The sequence below is a fragment of the Diabrotica undecimpunctata genome, chromosome 7 (genome assembly GCF_040954645.1).
Source record: "Diabrotica undecimpunctata isolate CICGRU chromosome 7, icDiaUnde3, whole genome shotgun sequence".
In the NCBI taxonomy this organism is placed as follows: Eukaryota; Metazoa; Arthropoda; class Insecta; order Coleoptera; family Chrysomelidae; genus Diabrotica; species Diabrotica undecimpunctata.
The window spans coordinates 81338866-81363674 of NC_092809.1; the positions used below are offsets into that span (position 1 = coordinate 81338866).

Consider the following 24809-nt stretch of genomic DNA (forward strand, 5'->3'; position numbering starts at 1 on the left):
GTTATATTTGAAATGTCTTTAATTTTCCTACATTGAAAATAACAAGGTACATTTGCTGTGATTTATCGGTAGATGTATATTAATTTAAAATTTGGCAGATTTCATGTTTATTACAATGTAACTTGGGTATTGTTGTTTGTTTGTGTTTAAATGACTGCTGGCACTAAATCCATTCGCAAATCTTACAATTTGTACCCCTTTTTTCATCAAGTCTTTGTTTCCTATAAAATCTTATCCTATAAGACATACAATTCCATTAACCTACATATAGTAATAACACGGTATAAGAAGTTATGCCGGCACTCCCCTAGTGCCACGATCTTTTCGTTAAATATTTTGTGAAAACTGAATTTTTTTTTACAGGTAGACGATGCTTTAAAAAAAAAGCTTTTAGAAAATCCTTGGTCTCCGGATTCTAAATTCAAATTTCCATCTTCCGGTCCCAGAAACTTAAAATTTCAGATGCGTTGGTTAACTGACTGGAATTGGCTGGTATATTCCCCAACAATGGATGCTGCGTTCTGCAAGTTTTGTGCGTTATTTTCCACTGTTGTAGGAGAGCAAGGATTGAGCGCAGGAAAATTAGTTAAAATTCCATTTAGAAAATGGAAGGACGCAAGGGAAGATTTTAAAAAACATTCCGAAAATCTCTATCATAAAAAGTGTTTAGAGAAAGCGGCTAATTTTCTAGCAACATATACTGGAGAAAAGGACAATATTCAATTAATGCTTAATAAAGGAAGAAAATTGCAAATAGAAAAAAATAGAGAATCCCTTAAACCTATTATTAAGACGGCTATTTTTCTTGCTAAAATGGGGCAATCTTTTAGAGGACATCGCGATTTTGGACCTTTCGATTTTAACGCCCCACCACAAAGAGGAGAAGGAAACTTTAGGTCTCTTTTAAAATTTAGAATGGATTCTGGAGATCATATTTTGACCAATCATTTAAAAACTGCCGGACAAAATGCGACTTACATCAGTTGGCGAATTCAAAATGAAATAATTTCTATATTTAACACCATAGTTTTAGAAAATTTGGTAAAACGAGTAAATGAAGCGAAATTTTTTAGTATTCTGTGTGATGAAACCACCGATATTAGTGGTACAATTCAGCTATCATTTTGCGCTAGATTTGTAGAAAATTATAAAATTCATGAAGAATTTTTACAATTTATTCCGGTAACTGAAACCACCGGAACTGGACTAGCTCATACTATTTGCTCGTTTATACAAGATTTAGGTTTGAATGGTAACAATATAGTTGGCCAAGGATATGATGGTGCCAGTTCCATGAGTGGTCATATAAAAGGCGTACAATCTGTTGTTCGAAAAGAATTTCCCAAAGCTATCTATGTGCATTGTTGCTCTCATAGTTTTAATCTTGCGATTTCTCAAGGATGTTCTGACTCAGAAATTCGAAATTGTATGGGAACCGTAGAAGCCACTTATAATTTTTTCAACTATCCCAAGCGGCAAAATGTTTTAGAAAATCAAATTGATCAGTTGGAGCAGAAGCCGAAAGTAGAAAAATTAAAAAGATTGTGTGCAACAAGATGGATTCAAAGACATGACTCAGTTCATGCATTTATTTCCTTACTTCCTGTCATTATTAAAGCACTGGATGTTATTACAAACTGGAGTGATAACAAAACTGCCACTGACGCTCAGTTGCTGTCGGCTGCAATTTGCAAATGTGACTTTCTTTTGAGTCTCTTTGTGGTCAACTCGGTGTTTGAACTCACTTTACTACTTAGTAAGTACCTTCAAACAGAAAATCTAGACCTCCGTTTAGCTGTTGAATCTGCAGACAAAACGAAAGAATCACTAGAACAGTTAAGACAAAATGCAGATGAAACTTTTACCAATATTTTTGGGCAAGTATCAGCTCTTTGCGATGAATTTGGTGTTAATATGTCTCTTCCAAGGACAGTAATTTATCAAACAAAGAGAAATAATGTACCAGCCTCCACACCAGAAGAATATTATAGAAGATCAGTTTTTATCCCCTTTTTTGATGAAATTATACAATCCATAAATGATAGGTTTGTTGCACACAAAGAGATTTTAAAACCATTTCAGGACTTACTAAGTGTACAGTATGATGAGACGATAGCCAAATCATTTCAAAGTCTAGTAGATTTTTATGGACTTGATGAAACAAACATAAAAGGAGAAATCATACTTTGGAAACAATTTCTAAAAGATTTTCGACTTAAACCGACACCAAAAATGCTCTTGAAGCTCTTGATATATGCAACAAGAACTTATTCCCTCTAGTTTATAATTTACTCCTAATAATGGCGACCTTACCTGTAACAACCTGCACGTGTGAAAGGTCATTTTCGTCGCTAAAAATACTAAAGACGTATTTAAGAAATTGTACTAGCGAAGAGAGACTAAATGGTTTAGCTTTGATGTTTATCCATCAGGATATACAAATAGATGAAGAAGAGGAACCATTTGGCTCAGAAGCAACGCCGTTTGGACATTTTATTATAAATTTAATTTGTTTACAGTTTATTATTTATCATACAGTTTAGGATTTAAATTAATATTTTTGATTATACATTGTATTTAGATATAGATGCCTGAATCTTTAGCACTAGTACACTAGTAACTAATACCCAAATTTTAAGAACTCAACATGAAGGTAGCATAAAAAAAAATTCGGTGCCCAACCAAAACCCCCCCCCCCCCACAGGAAAATTCTGGGTGCGCCACTGCAACCAACTATACCTCAAACAACCTGGTTTCAGAATTTCAAAGCTCCTCGTAAATATATTACTACTATAAATCAAATACGCTTTGGACATGCATGGTACCCATGCCATTTATTTAAAATTAAAGTCATCGATGGTGACAGTTGCAAACATTGCGGTAAGCTAGGTGACCTCGATCACATCTTCTTTGAATGTCCTAAATTTATTCAGCATTCAAACTACCTGTATACAAAATTAACTAAATGCAATACATACGCTCCATATAATATACAGTCCTTGTTAGCCATAGGTTCTGTAACAATATATAATTTAATTATAGAATTTTTGTCAGACACATGCATAGCTTTATAAATCTGGTACTCGTTCATGAAAATTTTCATGAGCGTGTATAGGGTTAGACTTGTACCCTTTGTTTATCCTATATGTAACAATACCTTATCCGTGGTCCAGTATTGTTAGACTACAGTAAACCTAACGCGGTACATTTGCTGTGATTGGTAGGTGGGCATGTCTTAATTTAAAATTTGGCGGGTTTAATGTTTATTGAACTGAAAATGGGTTATTGGTAGGAAGAGGATAATATTCGTATTTTAGGATAAAGCAGACTTATTACAGTTATATTTGAAATGTCTTTAATTTTCCTACATTGAAAATAACAAGGTACATTTGCTGTGATTTATCGGTAGATGTATATTAATTTAAAATTTGGCAGATTTCATGTTTATTACAATGTAACTTGGGTATTGTTGTTTGTTTGTGTTTAAATGACTGCTGGCACTAAATCCATTCGCAAATCTTACAATTTGTACCCCTTTTTTCATCAAGTCTTTGTTTCCTATAAAATCTTATCCTAAATCTATTACTACTATTGAGCTCTAATATATAGTCTTTTTTTTTCTATTAGGTGCTTTTAGTTATTTATATATAAAATAAGTGATGAGGTCCTCAGAGTTCCACAGTAAACTCTTCTGCAGCTATCTACTTAATTCAATAGCTACTTTACTGTGGACTGTCCAAGTTCCTTTTTTTATTTGTTTCTTATATAATTTTTTTATTTTCTTTTTTTTTCTAATAAATTACAAAGAAATACTTACTCTATATTTACAATTACAATTTGAGTTTAATATCTAAAACATGTTTATACAATAATCTATATAAAAACTCTTAACAAATAACTTTAAATTAATGGGATGGTGGACATCAGTCAAAGAATACAGCGAATTTAAAAAATTATTAATCTTAAGCTCTTTGCACGTTTCTGGTTCTATATCTCTAGACGTCCAAAGATAATGAGTTAATACTCCTTGTGACACAGCGTTTTTTGGCAATTCATCTACTATCTCATTTCCAGTTATTCCACAATGGCTTTTAATCCATGCCAACTTAACAGTTTTGTCTTGTTGCTGAAGTTCTTTAATTTTATTTATTATATATAATTCAACGTAATTTACTTTTGATTTAGGATTTATGGCACTCATTTTACTTAAAGCACTTTTGTTGTCACTACAAATTATAAACTTTGAATAATATATATATTAGATAAATATTTTAGTGCTTCCACTATCGCTATTAATTCAGCTGTGTATATACTCATGATGAAATTGAGTTTACACATTTTACTGTTTTTATTATTGTTATCAAAGTATGCACATCCCACACCTTCATTAGTAACTTAGGTATTAGTACTACATATTTTAGGAATAAGCTGACTGTATGATATCCTAGTGGTTTTTTTTTATTAAATATGTAGGTATTTTGTTTTAATTTTTTTTGTAGGCATATGCCATCTCAAGTTTAATAAAAATTATGTAGTCTTTCCTTTTCACTTTAAAATTTTCCATTAGGTGTTTTATAATAAACTATTGTCAAACTTGCCTTTATATATACATATATATATATATATATATATATATATATATATATATATATATATATATATATATATATATATATATATATATATATATATATATCCAAATTGACTTTTATCTACTTTTATTTCTAGAAAGTTGAACTAAATTGTGTTTCACCATGAGGTGAAAAATTTTCTGAAGAAAATTAAGCAAATGTTTACTGGAAATAACTATTAAACAACAAATAAAACACTAAATAGCTATGTTTAAAATTTATTCTTCAAGGGCGGGCCTTATTGGTGCAATGGCGAAGGTAAAACCCCGCCTAGGACCCAGTACCTCCTGATTTCAAAATACAACTCTAATATAAAAGTCTACAAATAACATCATTACTTAACATGATTTAAAATTTAGACCTAACTTAAGCATGCATACATATATTTTATGAAATTTTACTATTACTAATCAAGTAAACATATAATGTTAAATTAACTTTCTTGTAAATAAGCCTATAAAGCTATAATAAAAATTCAATACAGATACAAAAACAAAAAATACATGTGAGCTACAAGAATTGTTCAAATTTAATATTTAATCAGTTTCTTTTTTTATTGGAAGGGAAATATTGCTGCTTTTCCATTTTTCGCTTTTTTGTAATATCCTTAGTGGCTTCCTGAAATTTTTCCTTCGCCTTACACTTTGCTTCTTCAACATCTGTCATAATTTTTTCTTTTAATTGTGTATAACTTTCATCATCTAAGTCAATTAAGCTGTCCATTACATTTTTCAAGTGTTGTATGTCTTGAAGACGTTGTTGGATGGTGTTTTCCTGGATCACATTTCTCTGTTCCAGCTTCTTTGTGATAAATTCATTAATTTCCTCCTCATGACTTGATTTGATAATTGAATTTTCTCCCAAACACCTTGCAGCATCATCTAAAACAGAGTTAGTACCCACACGCTCCTCATATATTCTTACCAAGTGCACATGCTTACACATGGTATTTCTCACCACATATTCAGCACAATCACACTGGTATCGATGAATACAAATTTTACACACTCTACAAAACAATGTCTTACACTCATTTTCACACAGTTGTCTTATACTTACTTTATATAATTTATTAGGATCCCTAAAGGATTTTACCTGAAATTGCCCGTACACCTTCACATTCTTCTTAACTTCCACTTTTTCTTTCATCATTTCTGCTATTTTGTGCGCTTTCGCTATAATCCTGTCTTGATAGTTGTTGGCATTTGGTCTTTCCATGTCTATAATTCTCTTCCACATTTTGATATCTACTAAATCTTCTATTGTGTCCAATAATTTTTCAATTCTCACTGCTGCATTTCTTCTTAGATGGTTCGTTTTTAATAAGTTGTTGAATGATTCGATCGCCATATTGGTGTTGATTCCTGAATTTCTTCTATAACAGTGGGCCCACATTTTGATCCTCTCTTTATTCTGAAAGTAATACCTACAAAAAAATATACTGAAGGGTGACTTAAAATGTATGATTTCATATATTTATTTACCCTGCCAGATAATTTAAAAAATCAAAGTCACTCTACTCATTGTATAACTTGTCTCAATTTTCTGCATATCTTTCCATGTCTCATATTCTTGTTTACAAGAAAATTTAAAAGTTATTAGTTCAATACTCACCTGGTGGTGGTCATTGAGATGTTTTCGTAACTTCTCATGAGTTTCACAATTAGTTTCTTGCTCACATAAGGGACAAACTATATGCATATTCTTTGCTATATCTCATTCATTCATTTTCTTCTTGGATACATCTATGTTATGCATTCTTTTGATATGACGATTTCGTAATTTTACATTTTTAAATGTTTTGCTACAAAGGTGGCAGGCCCTTGAGAGAATTTCAGAACTTGTTGAAGTAGATGGAGTACAGGAATCCATAATTTCTTGCTAAAACAAAGACTTGCATAATTAAATATGGTATTCTAACGAACAGATTATTAAAACAATTTAAATGAAAAAGTTTTAAATTGAAATTATTTATGTAAGCTTGGAGTTGGAATAAAACCGGCGCCAAACAGAAAAAAATTTTATGTTCGCTTGGTGTTAAATACAACTGCCAAGCAAATATAAGACACATAACCTCACAAATCATATGTTGATAACGAGCAATCAGTAATCACAGCAAATGTACCTTGTTATTTTCAGTGTAGGAAAATTAAAGACATTTCAAATATAACTGTAATAAGTCTGCTTTATCCTAAAATACGAATATTATTATCTTCCTACCAATAACCCATTTTCAGTTCAATAAACATTAAACCCGCCAAATTTTAAATTAAGACACGCCCACCCACTAATCACAGCAAATGTACCGCGTCAGGTTTACTGTAGTCTAGTCATCGAGCAAAAAGACAAAAGAGGGAATCTAATCGTTATAAAAAGGCGACCAAAAAAGTGGCCTCTGATGGCGGACATATCCGGAAGTGCGAATGCGCCAAATTTAAATTTTCCGACACTTATTAACAGTAGCTATAAAATAGCTTTCAGAATATGTCTTAGACGAGAAAATTTTAATTAAATATTAACGATAACCGTCTAAAATGTGAAACAATTGTTAAAAAACTTCAATATAAATAAGATTTCATGTGACAGTTGGGACAAATAATAACATAACCTAACTAAATTTGATTTCTTAAACAAGGAAAGACTCTCTTTCCTTGTTTAATTTGGCCTCTCAAGATGGCACTTCCTGTCTTACAATATTTTTGCCCCCACTACCTTTACATTCTCTCTTTTGTCTTTTTGCTCGATGAGTCTAGTATTGTTTGTCTGTTAAAATAAATGTCTTGACGGACCCCTAGACGAGAAGCGAGTGTCCTTGTATTTTCCTTCGACGTGATCTTCTATTAATTATTCGTCTATTTCGGTTTAGTGATATCGCAGTGCATTTGTCTGAGAGAAATAATCTGTACTTATGTGTATATACCTTCTTAAGGAATATATTATAACCTTTCGAGACTGGCTGAATGACGAAAGTCTATGCCACAAAAAAAAAACTTGCCATATTTTTTTTTGTAAAATGTATATGAAGGTTTAAAATATAAGTTACTTTTACGAAATTCTAATTTGTATTATGAGAAGCTACAAGTTTTAAATAAGTATAAAACAAATATTTTCTGTTACTTTAAATGCAGTTAAATATTGTAAATTAGCACTTTCCAAATCTTATCTATTAGGTGTGAATGGTCAACCCGCTACGCTAACTGCATTTCTATTATATACTGTAATTTAATGAATACTATTAATTTTTTATACCATTTTAATCAATTTTATTGTATATGCATTTGATTATTACCTTTAATTTAACTAAAATCTATGAATTTTTATATGCATTTCTATAATATTATGTAAGAGTATGAAAAAACTGGAGACTTGGCAACTCTGCTACTATTTAAGGGTATGTTAAATGTCATATCACAGTATAGACAGAGAACAACCCAACACAGAGAAGCGACAGTTCTTTGAAGTTACGTGGCCAAGCCGCCAATGACAGCTAACAACCAGAAAATTAATAGTCAGTGGGCATATTACACAATATAAATTCTTCGAGCGTAGGCGCAAAATTTCGGGCCAATGTTTTTTAAATGCATTTATTTTTTCCGAATCCTGAAAAAACTAATAAGTATTTTTGAAAAATTTAAACGCAGAGTGAAAGACTACATTATTACTGAGGGCCGAAAGTCCCTGAAAACTTCTATAATGTTTATTTTAATAAGTTACAGGGGTGAAAAAAAAAGAGAAAATTTAGTGTGATTTTTAATTTGAAATATCTCAATTACTATTTAAATGGGAATAAGCCACAATTAATGGTTAAAATACATTTATTGACGTTTCAATTTCCACTTCGGAAATCGTTCTCAAAATACCGTATTTGGAAATGTCGAAAATCTCGAAGAGGAGTATTTTGCTTTTGTTTCACAAACAGCTTCTTACAATTTCTTCGCAAACGTCTTATTTTTAATCTAAGTTTTTGTTTTCGCGGTGATCTGTTGCTTAAATTACTCTCTGTCTGTGTGGCAGCTGTAGGTGACAATAAGTAGTTACTCGTACTTGGTCCTAAAACATACATTAATTTAACGACCGTTTATTTTTTATCGTTTGTGAAATATACGCATTATTAAATCCATTACAGTTGAGAGGTTATTACCAAAAAGTAATTGTAAAATATTGTAATGATTTTTACTATCAAGATTAAACAATAAATTATTGTCTGGTATTACAACCTCTTGTAACTAAGTTGAACTCAATCTAACTTCCACTCCAATTAGGTCAAATTATATACCTACCTTGAACAACAGCAGGTAAACATTCAGAATTTGAAATTAATTTGTCTGTTTATTTTAATTGTGGGGTCGATCCCGAAACAATAACATTCTCTAAAAAAACCTCAGCGTGAAAATATATCAGCATAAAATATTGCTTTCGAAAAATATGATTTTATAACTTAAATGTACACAAACCTAAAACGATAATCTTCTTTGGTGGTTCTTCGATATCTTCACCGTGGTCAATTGTGTTTGTCGTATTATATGAAAATATTGAAGGTACTGCGTCATGCGCCAATGTTTTTCTTCTATTTCCTTTTACAATAACATTATCTTCAAAATGCAGTTCACAAATCCTATAATTATTATAAAGTGAATCCATTTTGAATAACAAATCTTCTCGTCTGCAAGCTTCTATCCACACTTTGGCACTACAAATTTTTAACAGAACAAATTTTAAACAAAGAGCCGAAAGTCCCTTAGAATAAACAAAAAGTTTTTTTGAATGAGATATTTGAAATTAAAAATCACACTAAATTTTCTCTTTTTTTTTACCCCTGTAACTTATTAAAATAAACATTATAAAAGTTTTCGGGGACTTTTGGCCCTCAGTAATAATGTGGTCTTTCATTCTGCGTTTAAATTTTTCAAAAATACTTATTAGTTTTTTCAGGATTCGAAAAAAATGAATACATTTAAAAAACATTTGCCCCAAATTTTGCGCCTACGCTCTTAAATCAAATATTCCCGTGTATAAAACCCTCTATATATTTTTATTTCTTAAAAATACTATATTCGTATTGTTGTCTTCGAGCGCGCCGACATTTGGCCACCATCTGTTGATTTTATGACCTGAGCCTTCGGAGACTTGCGTCTTTCAATAAAAGAAATAGCACTGTCACCAAATTTAATGTTTTTAGTTTGAACTAGGTATCCCTTGGCAGACCAAAGTTTATTTTTTTATAGCTCGGACAGACACGTCGGCGTCGGCTTACTGTTCGAAAGTCAAACCAATACTATTATGTAATTAGTAATAACTAATAATAATTACAAAGCAATAGTAATTACCTGTTATTATTCTTAGGAAATCTAAATAAACTTATTCCTTTTCCTGTCACAGATGAACATCCGCGAATCGCACAAATATATCCAGCCATTTTAAATATAAATTAAACTTTTAACTATAAACTATAACTATAAACTTTATTTAACTATAAACTATAACTATAACCTTTTAACTATAAATAAATTATATAAATGGTCAAATGCACTTGTTGTGTCGAGTATTTACCATAGACGCCTACGGACTATCGAAAACAACCAGAATTAAAGAATAAGCACGTGTTTTTGACAGTAATACAACCAGAATCGGGCATGCGTATACAAAAATGGTACACGCTTTTGGACCGCTATGTCGCTTCTATGTGTCTCTGTTATTCTAGGGTATAGACAACAACCAGGGCCCTGATTCTATTTCATTTCGATGTCGAAATTTAAAAGCGACTACGCCATGACAGTCGCAATCGCTAGCGATTCTGATTCATTTCGATTGTAGTTAAAACTGGGGATATTTACTTTATCATTTTGACACTGCTGAAAATTTGGGTTGGCCCTGTTGTTTATTGGCTGCACTACGCTTGTTGAATGTTTGTTTTGTTTACGTTACGTGAACGTCTTTTTTTTCTTGTTTGAGTTGTTAAATCATAAATAGTGGCCATTCTCAATTATATTTTGAATTGAAAGAAAAGATGGCAAGAAAAAAAAGGCGATGTGGGAGATCCTTAAGTTATAACCACTAAGATTTGACTTAGTGGTTATATTCTAATATATTTTTAAATTTACTGCAGCTTAGTAATACTAACCCTAAACATTTTAGGTATCCTAGAGGCATAAACATCTTCTTCCAAATATGGTTCTAATACCCTTATTAAATAATTTGCAGCTTGTTTATTAAGCCGGAATTGCTGCCTAAATTGAGCATCACTTAGTGAAAAAGAATTTTGAGTATCCCGTAACATTCTTCTTATCCTCCGTTATGAGCGTCGGATATCTATCCTCTCTAATTCCTCCAAAACTAGCAAATGTCCGTAAAACACAGCCATATTAATACTTTTTGCCTCAGTTTTCCTTGCAAGGATCAAAACACCGCCTACCTAAACTGAACCTAAGTTCACTTCTCCCAGTCCAGTCAGTCATGTCAGATTAATTTCGACTCGAAATTAAATTTCAACCACTTTCTTGAAGTTGAAATTAATTTCGATAAATCGAAATTTAGTGACGTCGTTTGGTTAGTTCAGCTGAAATCCACAAGGTTCGCAAAGTCGCATTTCGACGTCGCCATATTAATTTCGACATGTTTTGAGTCGAAATCTCAATTAGAATCAGGGCTCTGTATTCCCACTCCGCTTTGGCGCGAAAGTTCGCGCAATTTTACTCACGCAGACAGCGACGCCATTTTCTCTGGACTCCGAAAAATTTGACGGCTCTCATTGGTCATTGTCATTTGTCATAAATAAATAATATAGAGGCCATTGTATTTGTTTACTTTTTGTGTATTTATAGATACAAATAAACTTTATACATTTTTTATTTCGCAATTACGTTGTATAAGTACGTCGATATGTACAAAAATAAAAACAAAAAGCCTTGCCACACTTGTGCAGCTACAAAGTGTTGTAATAATTCTAGAAAAAGTAATGTTTTCGTTTCCAAAAGATGTTAATAGGTGAGTGTTAAATTAGGATTAAAATTGTGTATTACAGATGTTAAGATGTTATATTATTTATTAACGTTTCATCGTGTATTAAAAAAATGTTTGTATTTAGGCAAAAATTTGGTTAATGGCATGTGGACGAGAAGATTTATTGAATAAGGCAGAACGTTTATATAGAAGTCATCGTCTTTATGGTACTCATTTCGACAATAAGATGTTTCTGAATGATATGAGAAATCGATTACAACCTTCTGCAGTTCTCACAAACTTTCCTTTAACAGAGGGCTCATCAACTTTTGATCATACTTATTCTGCAGTAGTCCAAAACATATGTCTTCCAAGATGTCCTATTAATGAAGGTAAATAAAATAAATAATTAAGATGTAACACATATGTAAGCTTTCTCTTTTTCTTTTAGAAGTAGTGAAAAGTTCAGCTATGGATATAGAGAAAAATGTTAGTATTAAACATAAACCATCCACTATAACTGTACTTTCTTCACATGCTCTTGTGTTTTTAGTGAGATTATATTGACATTAATCAAGATCAAGTAAACAACAATGTAAAATAACATTCAAAATCATATTTAAACAAAACCAACTGTTTATAGAATAATCCAAGCTCCTGAATTGCTTTAGCTAATTTGTTTTCATATTCCTCTCCGTTCACTGCGTCAGAATTTACATTATCTGACTTCTCATGCATGCAAATCAGTGCTCATGAGATAGAATTTGTTTAACTTCTGAAAATCTAAACTACAAAATGATACTTTGTATAACTTAATGTGTACTTACTTATTTTATTCATGTATATTTTATTTTTATCTGTAATTGTATAGGTATATTGTATATATCTATAATATTGTCGTTTTGTATATTTTGACAGTGGGTAATAAATTTTATAACATATGTGTGTGGATATTTAATGAAAAAATGTATAGAATTCCATAGTTGTGAAATGTGTGACAGATACTCAAAAACTGTAACTAATTTGTCAGATACTACTGTATATTCATGTTTAAGGGATATGAAAATAGAACTGGTGACACATTTGGTAATCTAAAAATGGCTACTGGTGATTTTGTTAACTATATTAGGATACTTAACTGCCTCTTTCACAAGAATTTTGGCATATTAGTTGCAAATCAGAATATTATTAAAACATATGTTTCTCTATCTAGTACCATAAATTTTAGCCACCCTTGTGAACAATTTCCACTAAAATATTGTATAACTTTATTTAGCTGTGTATGTTTGAACTATTCATTAAAATTCATGAAGAGAAATTTCAAGACTGAAAAACATGAAAATATAACCAAAAGAAAAAATAATAAATTTATTATTTGGAAACATCGATAAAACATTATTTACTTGTTTATAACAATATATTAAGTCAAAATAATCTTTTTTTATTACAATGAACAGATAATATCAATCAATAATTAATTTACCCATTTAGGGGTTTTCTTCACATCCTCTTGTGTTTTTAGTGAGATGTACTTAACTAAAATATCTTATCATATTACATAAAAATGAATTAGAGTGTTACTTCTAATTAATTAATAATTAATTATATTGACATTAATTAAGATCAAGTAAACAACAGTGTAAAATATCATTCAAAATCACATTTGAACAAAAGCAATTGTTTATAGAATAATCCATACTCCTGAATTGCTTTAGCTAATTTCTTTTCATATTCCTTCCCGTCCACTGCGTCAGAATTTACATTTCCATGTATCATATCACAGAACTAATTATGGTTCATATATAGTTATGATCTGACTTCTCATACATGCAAATCAGTGCTCATGAGATATAATTTGTTTAACTTCTGAAATTTTAATTTACAAAATGATACTTTGTAAACTTAATGTATACTTATTTTATACATGTATATTTGATTTTTATCTGTAATTATATTTATCTACAATGTATTTTTGTATAATTTTGACAGTGGGTCTGTCACCTTTGTTATAAATAAATAAATGTAATATCTAATGTAACATGTAATAATAAATGAAGTTAATTTAAAAATTTATTTTTTATTTCCACAAATACATTCTTAACATTAACAGGATGACGCTACTTTTAGCACTTTGTACAATTCCGTTAGACGTCTAATGTACATCAACAAGGATTGTAAGAAAAATTGTGTTATGAAGTACAGTTATGAAATTATGGAAGGAAAACCATTACTTAAATAAAAAATTCAGATGTTACATTCTACAGAAAAGAAATGTGACAATTGAAGACTATATGGCACTTACATCTAAATTTTGTCCTTCGTTAAATTAAGCTAATTTCATAAATGTTCAAATTTTACAGTCTAGAAAAAAGGCAAGAGGTAGAAGATTCAGTAATCAGTTTAAATAGGATGTTTAAACTCTTAATGTACTTCAAGGGGCCAAAAGTTTTACGAAAATGTTTTGTGGAGCAAATTATGTTTACCCAGCCCTAATATATTATTTAAAAATAATATACCAGACAGCTACTCAAAAAGTGTAACTCATTTGTCGGATAAAACTGTATATTCATAGGTTAATGTATATAAAAATAGAACGGGTGACACATTTGGTAATCTAAAAATCCCTACTGGTGATTCTGTTGACTTTATAAGTAGGTATACTTGACATTCCATTTCAAAAGAATTTTGACATATTAGCTATACAGCCGAATATTATTATGTTCTCGATTTAGTACCATAACTTTTAGTCACCTTTTGAACAAAGTCCACTCAAATATTGTACAACATTATTTAGCCGTGTACGTTTGTACTATTTGTTAAAATTCAATAACAGAAATTTCAATACTCAAAAATATGAAAATAAAACTAAAAGAAAAAATAATAAAATGATTATTTGGAAACATCAATAACACATTATTTAATCGTTTATATCGAAATAACAAGTCAAAATAGTCTATTACAATGAACAGGAAAGATCAATCACTAATCAATATACATATTTAGGAGTTTTGTTCACATCCTCTTGTGTTTTTAGTGAGATATAATTAAAATATATTAACTGATTTTGTAATAATAATACTCTGTATTTATTAAATATTATATTTAATAAAGGTATAAGATTAAGAATACACACGTTACATCTTTTTATGCTAACCTCTATCTCTATCTGTCTAACTTCATCGTGCCACGCCTCTTCTTCTTTTCCATGTGGCCTATTACTACATCTCCCCCTTTTACTTTTTTTTTTTTTTTAACAAACTTTAATCATACAAAAAAAAACTAAAAAACTATGCTAATACAAAATACAATCAGAGTAAAAATATAATCAGAATACTTGGCAGGCTGTATGATAGTACGTGATGGTCTCAAGCTCATGTCAGTATCACACTCTGAACTGCTAGAACTCTGAGCTTTACTACAACTAGGTGTATTATCATTGTCATCACTTAAATTCTGAGTCTGCCTAATATCATGATCAATTTTTGACTTACGCAGGTGATAGCTGTTTCTACGTAAGACATTTTTACCAGTATCAATTAAATAAGACCTTGGAGACTCATGTTTATTGACAATAACAGCCGGACTCCATTGATTATTATCTTTGTATACCACATTTTCACCTTGCTTATATTCGGGCCTATTTCTTGTCTGTCTATCATAATATTCCTTATAAGTATTATTTCTTTCTTCTAATTTTGACCTAACTTCTTTGATATTATCATTTTGCTTTTCAACAACTGGTAATTTAGTTCTTAGTTTTCTGCCAAATAAAAGTTGAGCTGGTGACCTCTTGAGATCAGTAACAGGAGTATTACGATAGTTCATTAGAGCAACCCACATGTCATCTGATTTTCTAATAATATTTTTAGATATCTGTACAAACCTCTCAGCTAAACCATTCGATCGAGGGTAATGGGGGCTACTAGTTTGAAATTTAAACTCAAATTTATCTGCAAACTTTTTGCATTCATACGATCCAAAAGGCATATTATCAGCTATAATTACATCTGGTATACCATGTGTTGCAAATATCTGCTTGAGTGCATTTATAACATCAGACGATTGTTTACCTCTTATAGGGATTATTTCTAGCCACTTCGTTAAATAATCAGCAACAACCAAATAAGCTTTGCCACCATGTTCCATAATATCAGCACCCAATTTTTGAAATGGCAATTCCGGGACATCATGAGATATTAATGGCTCTTTACTATTTGCATACCTATACTTTTCACAAATTTTGCAACTCTGTATCTCATTCGCAATATCCACACTCATCCCTGGCCAAAATAAGACATCTTTTGCTCTATCTCTTGAACGATTTATACCAAAATGACCTTCATGTACAATTTGAAGCATCTCTTTTCGCAAAACTTTAGGTACAACAATTCTATCATTGAAAAATAAAAGATTATCATTAACAAACAACTCATTTCTTAACTGGTGAAAAACTTTCATCTCTCCTTCATACTTTGTATTCTTCCACCCTCTCAGACAACACTCAATGACTTTACTCAGTACATTATCTTTTACTGTTTCTGCTTTAAACTGAATCTTTCTAGTATCACTCATTCTTAAATGCTTTTCTAGTGAATGCACCATTTCATTCATATCAGCATCATTCTCTGCACTTTCATCACTAACATTTCTAGACAAATAATCAGCAATATGTAAATATTTACCAGGTACATACTGAATTTGTATATTATATTTCAGTAGCTTCAGTTTTAGCCTCTGCAACCTAGGAGAACTAATTTGACTTATTTGCTTACTCATGATACTTACATTAGGTTTGTGATCAGTTATGAATTTTACAGAGCGACCATAAATATAATTGTGGAATTTTTGACATGCAAACACTACGGCTAATAACTCTTTCTCTATAACAGCATAATTTTCCTCAGTACCTGTTAAACCTCTAGAAGCATAAGCAACAGGTCTTCCACCTTGCATTAGACAACATCCCAAACCAAACTGAGACGCATCTGTTTGAATTACAATATCTTTACTAGAATCAAAATTCTTTAGAGATATATTTTTAGCAAGTTCCTGTTTTATCACTTCCAGTGCTTTACTGTGAACTCCAAGCCACTGAAAAATAACATTCTTTTTCAGTAATTGATACAGTGGGCTTGCAATCTCACCCAATTTCGGGACAAATTTTCGTACATAATTTACCACACCCAGTAGTTTTTGAAGCTCTTTCTTGTTTGATGGGTTTTTTAGGTCATTTATAGCCCTCAATCTATCATTATCTATTTTCATACCATCTTCACTAAAAATGTGTCCCATGTATTTCACTGTCATTTGCCTAAACTGAAATTTTGATTTCTTAAACTTTACACCCATTTCCCTAGCTCTATTAAACACTTTCTTAAGTGTCTTGTCATGCTCCTCCATTGAATCAGATGCAATTAATAGATCATCAAAATATATAATAACATTTTCAATGTCACCAAAATTTTTACAATTTAATTTCTGAAAATATTCTGGGGCCAGATTTAGACCGAATGGTAATCTGAGAAATTTGTAACACCCAAATGGAGTTGCAAATGTTGTTAAGGAACTAGATTTTTCATCTAATTTAACTTGATAAAAGCCATCTTTGAAATCTAATACTGAAAAATATTTTTTTCCTGAAAGTTTTGAACTTATTTCCTCTAAACTAGGAATTTCAAAATATTCCCTAACAATACATTTATTAAGCTCTTGAGGGTCTAGACACAGACGCAGTGAACCATCTGGCTTCTCAACTATAACTATATTATTAACCCATTCACATGCTTCTGTTACTTTGGATATAATATTTCTACTTTCTAATTTAACTAATTTCTCTTTTAGCTTATTTTTTATAGTAAATGGTACTCTTCTAGCTGGTCTAGCTACTGGAACACTATCATTTTTTAATTGTATTTTACAAAAACCTGTGAATGTGCCCATTCCCTCAAATACATCTTTATATTCTAGTAATAATTGTTCCTTATTAGTAAGTTCCTCATCAACATTTACACTCTGTGTTTCTTTAATTAAGTCAAAAGAATAACATGTTTTTAAACCCAAAATTGGCTGGACTTTTAAATCTACAACTACAAATTCTAAATTATAATTCCTATCCAGCCTCTTACAATTTAAAGTAATTTTCCCTAAAGTTTTCAAATGTGAACCTCCCTAAAGTTTCTAATACAGTATTACACTTTTCAATTTTGTACTTACTGTTTCTGAATATGACTTTTAAAATATCACTGGGTAATATATTTACTTCTGATCCAGTGTCCATCTTGAACTCAATGTCTTGGTTGTTTATGTTGACTACCTCGATCCACTGATTACGACTTCTACTATTGATTGCCCCAACTCCTTTCACGGTATGCACATGCATGTCATCATCTGTCGAAGAGCCATCAATGTTCTCGTCATGTCTTCTAATTTCTTTAACTTTTTTAACATTTTGCCTTTTATATCTTTGCTGATTGGACATTTCAGCAAAACACGCATTACTAAAGTGATTTGCTGCACCACATTTAAAGCAATTTTTTCCAAACGCTGGGCACTGGGCAGCTACATGTTTACGTTTGCATTTTCGACACAAAAATTTTAACTCACTTTGTGTATTGCCACTGTCTTGTCTATTTTTTACTGCACTTACTTCCAAACTTTCATTGTTTCTTACAGATTCTAACTGCTTTTTTGTTATTTCAGAGTTTCTGCATATCTCTATTGCTGTTTCAAGCGTTAACTTTTGAGCATTTAATAATTTTTCTTGAACTGATGGACTATTTGTTCCTAAAACTAACCTATCTGTCAATATGCTGTCTTCCTGTTCATCATATTCACAACTTTGTATCAACTTTTTTAGATCACTAAGATAACTATCAAAAGGTTCATCTGCAGCTTGAATTCTTTTATTAAATACAAAACGTTCATATGTTTTATTTCTTCTGGGAGCACAATATTTCTTAAATTCTGATATGACACTATCAAATTTATTCGGTTCTGGTATTTTGAGAATGTTATATATATCAACTCCTTCTGGTCCAATCATATTTAAAAACAAAGCAATTTTTACTCTATCGGCTTTGTCATCTTTCTCAGTTGCAATAAGATACATTTCAAAATTTTGGTAAAACCGTCTAAAATTTTCATGAAGGTTCCCCTCGAATTTCATGGATTCTGGCACTTTTCCTTCCATTCTGGATAACTGTACTTTTGGCTCTTGTACTGACTGCGCCATGTAATAATAATACTCTGTATTTATTAAATATTATATTTAATAAAGGTATAAGATTAAGAATACACACGTTACATCTTTTTATGCTAACCTCTATCTCTATCTGTCTAACTTCATCGTGCCACGCCTCTTCTTCTTTTCCATGTGGCCTATTACTACAGATTTCAAACTCTGTATTTGAATTTTGAAATGAAACTTTGCATTTTATTCTACTTTATAATCATACAGCTTTAAAACTAGCATATTTATTAAAAACTGTTGCATAACACTCCAATTGATTTTTTTTTTGATAGTGTATAAGACAGTTCTGTAACAAATAGTTGTGAAACGTTAGAAAACAAAATCATAAATACAACGCAGAGAAAGAAACAATTTTAGTTTTTTTTTTTAATTTCTCGAAGAATGAAAGAGTAGCAAGAAGAGTTTTGAAATTGGTTGAAATTAAAATCAATTTTGTTAAATAAATCAAAGTTGTTATCTATACCGTGGTCATATTAAAGCTTAGCTTGGTTAGGTTAGAGGTTAGAGTGACCTGAATTGCGTATTCCGTATTGCCCTACAAATCATAGTACTAGTACACGATACACAGACTAAACGGTATGCCGATTGTCGTCGCTAAATTTGGTTCGGCCGCGCAGCTACGTCACGCGGGAACCTAAAATTTATTTGCTCCATTTGCTCCTTGTTTGTTGTTTGTAGTTTCGATACATTAAATTCGTACTTGGTGGCGTTGAAAGTGATTAAATTGAAGTTTTAAAATATTAAGCTGTAAACGATTAAAGTAATTGTGGATTATTTTAGTTACAAATTGTTGTTTATTGTTGTAATTTTGCTTAATAAATTTAAAAAGTTTCTTTTTATAATATTCAGAATTTTATATCTTTTTGAGTACAAAAACATATGAACAAAGATTTCAATATTTCAAAATTTTCATAGGAAGTGTAATTATTTTACGAATATCCAAATTTCTTGTTTATGTTGTTTTATCAATGTTATAAAAAAAAACAAACCGATAAATATTTGGTATATTAAAATTATTTTATGTGGTACAATTTTCATTGGGACAGTTAAGCCCATGGAATTTATTTGATAAATCTTCATATTATTTCTTTTGATATATTTGTATTTGTTTATTTATGTTATTTTTATTTATTTCCTTTTCCTATTTTATCCCGATAAGGAACAACTAAGAGATACTGGAAGCCACGAGAAACGATAAGTATAACCTAAGCTGATTTTTTTTGTATAATAAAATAACACCCTGAGATTTGCGACACTTAGATAATTAATTAAATAATTAATTAAAATAATTAAATACATAAAAAGTTAATATAAAAGTAAGGGAAAGCAGATCTTAGTAATATGTATATATATATATATATATATATATATATATATATATATATATATATATATATATATATATATACACACATATGTATGTATATCAAAGTCTAATAAAATTTTCTTACTTTAAATTTTTAGATTTCTGACCTGGTTTAACTTGAAATCAACCTTTTTCTGCTTTGTAAATAAAATTGTATGTAAATAAAACACAATTTTATGTGAAATATTTTTACAGACCCAAAAGTAAAGTGAATGTTTATATTAATTTTGTTTTATTTTTTTAATATATTGTGGTAAATGTATATTGGACAAAAGATAAAATCTGTATTGTTCAATGGAAATGCAAGAAATGAAAAAGAATATAAAATACAATTTTTTATTTAAAAAGCGATGATAGGTACATAATTTTAAAATTCGAACAATATTACCGCTTGATTTAGCATTGCTGAATGAAAATTAAGGTTCCCATATGACGTCACGCGTTCGCCTTTCATGCGCAAGAACATACCGGTAGTCTGTGTATCGTGGTACTAGTAGACAGATGAGATCAAGGTACAGAATAGTTGGAGATGGAGTATTCTGTGATACAACTATCAAATTATGTAGAGGTTTGATTGTTGATATTAGTTGTGTAGCAATTTACGGTCATTCTTTGTAGTTCACCTACTCTTCGTAATATAAGTTGTACATAACAAATTTCCTGAAGTATTCTAAATGGTTTTTCGTTACTTTGATCCTGTTGTAATATGTTTCGGAATTTTTCTCCTTCAATATTCATATATGATTTTAATAATGTCAGATCTTCAGCTAGAGGAATAAGCGATGGTGTGTTCCATTTTTTTGCTGTAGATCTTTATTTGCAAGAGTAGAGATCTCATACTGCCATTCACTTGAAATTAGTTCTTTCAAAACTTTTAATTTTTTCATATTTTCACTTTATGTGCTACAACTTTTAAATTCAACGAACATCAACGCATTCTTTTAATTGTGTGTCCATGTTAGCAGCTAGTGATTGCGCTCCATAACTTTCATTATCAGTATCACATTTAGCTATTATTTTGTTACATTTTATTATAGTATCAAAGTTAATTGGATCTAGTGCACCAAGCAAATTTTTTCATTTATTTTCTTCTTTATTTTGATTAGAAGAGATGCCAGTTGTCCATCAGTTGTCTCATTTTTCTTGATGCAACTAGTAGGAACTGTTTATCTCGGTGACTTTTAAAATAACGTTCTGTAACAGCACAAATTAAATTATCGGTTTTAGCTGTGAAAGATATCATATCTGAGCTCATTTTTGGAAATACTTCTCTCCTCAAAATATCACTTTTTTAATATGTCGAAAATAAAGATTGTCCTTCTGTTTGAGCATTAATTCTTTCTGTGGTGTCTGTTGTATATGAGGGCATTTCTTAACACGTTTATACAGAAATTTTCTTTTATAGAAACCTTTACAAAATTTCCAAGGTACGTAGGATGATATTCTTGCTGGTTCTAGTTCTCCCAATAAAGGTTTTCGCACAGGGACAACACGATCATTGGTACAACTTTTAGAAAATTTACCTTGCTTCTGAGTTTATTAAAAAGTATTTTTCTTTTTTTACTACCAACTGAACATGACAAAATTTCTTGAACTTCAATCTCGGCTTCATGATGTCTGGTAATATGTCGAGAAAATTTAAGAACTTCTGTGTCGCAAAAAAATCAATAGTCTTTTTTATTACATAATCTTTTTTCTTTTGATCTCATTACCTAAAAAAATGGTAAACAGAAAATGTTTTTGATTAATAATAAACATTAAGCATTTTAGAAACTTGTAAAATATTTATGCAAAAAGTTAATTGTATTGTACAGATGTACAGGGTGAGTCAAATTAGATGCAAAGTATGGGGATCTCGTAAACGGTAAAACATAGGGAGAAGGTTAAACTGGGGCAAAGTTGCTTAATCAAAAGCGCAATAATTTGACACTAAAAAATCAAGGATATCTTAACCCGTTTTGAAAAAATTCACAAAAAACCAAAATTTTGCAATTCGGTTTTTATTTATTTTTGGAGTTATTAACAGACTAGGAACAAAATTAATAACACTTTTTCATTGTCGCTTCTAATGCTCTATTAAACCGTTATAAAAAATTTTATATCCGACGTTTCGTCTTTTTGGAACCATCATCAACTTCATTTTTTCCAATAGTACTAAATTCAGTTTTCTGCAGATTTGATATTATCTTTTTATTAGAAATTCAACGATATATAAACCTTTATTGCTAGACAACGTTTCGACGCCATAACACTTTATGGCTATAAGGACTTTATGGTAGACCTTATTTAGTGAAAAAAAGTTTATATAAATATAGGTTGTATAATGCTTTTTTTCTGAGATACAGGGTCATAAAGCATAAAAAATAATTTTTTAGTTTTTTGCAAATATCTCAAAAATGGTATCTACAATTGACCAATTTTACAATTATTAAAGCAGCATCCAAACTTATCTAAAATACAAATAAACTCATCTTATTATCAATCAGTGGCGTGCATTGGGGTTACTAGTTGCACAATTTTAAATAGAACTTCTACGCCACTGCATATTTGGCAACATTTCTAAATTTTATTAAATTCTCAATCAATTTTACATAAAAAATGCCTGTTGTAAAAATGTCGTATCTCTTTTAGTTTTTGAGAAAAACAGCAGTTAATCGTTCTTTGCAGATATTTTTTTAAATGTAAAAATTTATCTTTTTTAATATTTGCTGTTGGTAAAAGTTAATAGTAAAAATAATATTAAAAATATTAAATTTTGTACAAAATGTTATTATTCATCAATAAGAATATTATGATTTTTACTATTAACTTCTATCAACAGCCAATATTAAAAACGATAAATTTTTAGCATTTAAAAAAAAACACTGCAAAGAATGATTAACTGCTGTTTTTCTCAAAAACTAAAAAGATACGACATTTTAATAACAGGAACTTTTTATGTAAAATTGATCGAGCATTTAAAAAAATATAGAAATGTTGCCAAATATGAAGTGGCCTAGGAGTTCTATTTAAAATAGTGCAACTATTAACCTCGGTGCACGTCACTGATTGATAATGTTATGAGTTTATTTATGTTTTCGATAAGTTTGAATGGCCCTTTAATAACTGTAAAATTAGAAGTCAATTGTAAATACTATTTTTGAGATATTTGCGAAAAACTAAAAAATGATTTATATTTTATCACCCCGTATCTCAAAAACAAAGCATTATACGACCTTTGTTTATATGAAATTTTTTTCACTAACTGAGGTCTAGTGTATAATCGTACTTCAAAAAAACAGACACACCCTGTGTATTTTTATTTTTCCATTTAATTTCACTGAAGATGGTTTTATGAAGTCGAAACGTTGTCTAACAATAAAGTTGATGATGGTTCCAAAAAGACGAAAGGTCGGATATAAAATTTTTTATAACGGTTTAATAGAGCATTAAAAGCGACAATGAAAAAGTGTACAAAAGCAAAAGCAGACAACCCCTATTCCCTATTTGAAAATAAGAGGTGGGGGAAGTGGAACGGTGGGGTTTGATAAATGACAGATGTATTTAACGTAAAAATGTGTCCCCCTTAGATTAAAAATCGACCTGTTCCGTTATTTCCTTAAAATATAATAAATACTGCCAAATATCGAAGTGGACTGTTTTCCTTGGCCCACATTGTAACTCATAATAATGCAATATAAATTTCGCATTCCTGAACTATCACTGTATCCTCCATTTTGATTATTATTTTTCTCAACTAATGCCATTTTCAAAATTCTTGATTTCCTATCCATCTTTAATGTAAATTATTGAAAAATATAAAACTATTTCTTTGCGCTAGTCTCCGACAAGTCTACCGTGATTTAATGCTTAGGTACTAAAATGTTATAAAATTAACAAACAGTACGAGCAAGAACAAAGCGAAATCCTTCTTATAATTACAAGTGACTGAAACATCGAAACAATAATTCTTAAGGTAGTGGCATATTATCGTGCACGTTGCGTTTCCAGCACATAGCGTTTAGTTTCCGAAAAATATAATTTAAATGGTTTTAAATATGAACAACGCACACTGTCCGGAACATAGCGTTTCAGGCACTTAACGCTTCCGTTCAGTATATTCGAAAACAATATTTTACTGATACCGACGGCTACGTAACGAGTCGTAACCGGTTGGTAAGGATAATGTGCATTAGATGTCCGTCGTTCTCCCCTAGTTGTTTATTTAGGAATTTGTTTGATTTTGATACAGAGTATTTAAAAAAATAATTTTCGAGGCTATTTTGTCATTTATGCATGTGTTTTTATTGCTTTGTGACAATTAATCACGGAAGTGATAAACAATTAGGACTTTTGTACGGAAGTGATACCTCTTCTTTTTAAAAATACTTTTTGGTTTGATATGTATGGCTTCGTTAAATGTAGTATTTTGTTTTTTAACTGAAGGTGATTAATATAAAACATATTTAAACTGAATCCTATTCATTCTAAAATAATTGTTAAACCTATTAATTATTATTAAATTCCTAATTGTTTATCACTTCCGTGATTAATTGTCACAAAGCAATAAAAACACATGCATAAATGACAAAATAGTCTCGAAAATTATTTTTTTAAATACTCTGTATCAAAATCAAACAAAGAC

General features: G+C 30.3%; 2 protein-coding genes across 3 annotated transcripts; one reads left to right on the plus strand and one right to left on the minus strand.

Annotated features, from left to right (window-relative positions):
* Positions 1-507: 507 nt before the first annotated feature.
* Positions 508-2280, plus strand: LOC140446493 (52 kDa repressor of the inhibitor of the protein kinase-like). Its single transcript, XM_072539047.1, has one exon. The coding sequence runs from the start codon at positions 508-510 to the stop codon at positions 2278-2280; it is 1773 nt and encodes a 590-aa protein (XP_072395148.1).
* Positions 2281-4837: 2557 nt separating this feature from the next.
* Positions 4838-18926, minus strand: LOC140445535 (uncharacterized). Of its 2 annotated transcripts, none has more exons than XM_072537627.1 (3): positions 17784-18926; positions 6246-6512; positions 4838-6057 (listed from the first exon to the last, which is right to left on the minus strand). In XM_072537627.1, the coding sequence occupies exons 1-2, from the start codon at positions 18799-18801 to the stop codon at positions 6466-6468; spliced, it is 1065 nt and encodes a 354-aa protein (XP_072393728.1). In that variant the 5' UTR covers positions 18802-18926; the 3' UTR covers positions 4838-6057; positions 6246-6465. The 2 variants fall into 2 exon arrangements, with proteins under 2 accessions (XP_072393728.1, XP_072393729.1); XM_072537628.1 differs by lacking the exon at positions 17784-18926 and adding an exon at positions 6757-7630.
* Between the last annotated feature and the right edge of the window lie 5883 nt (positions 18927-24809).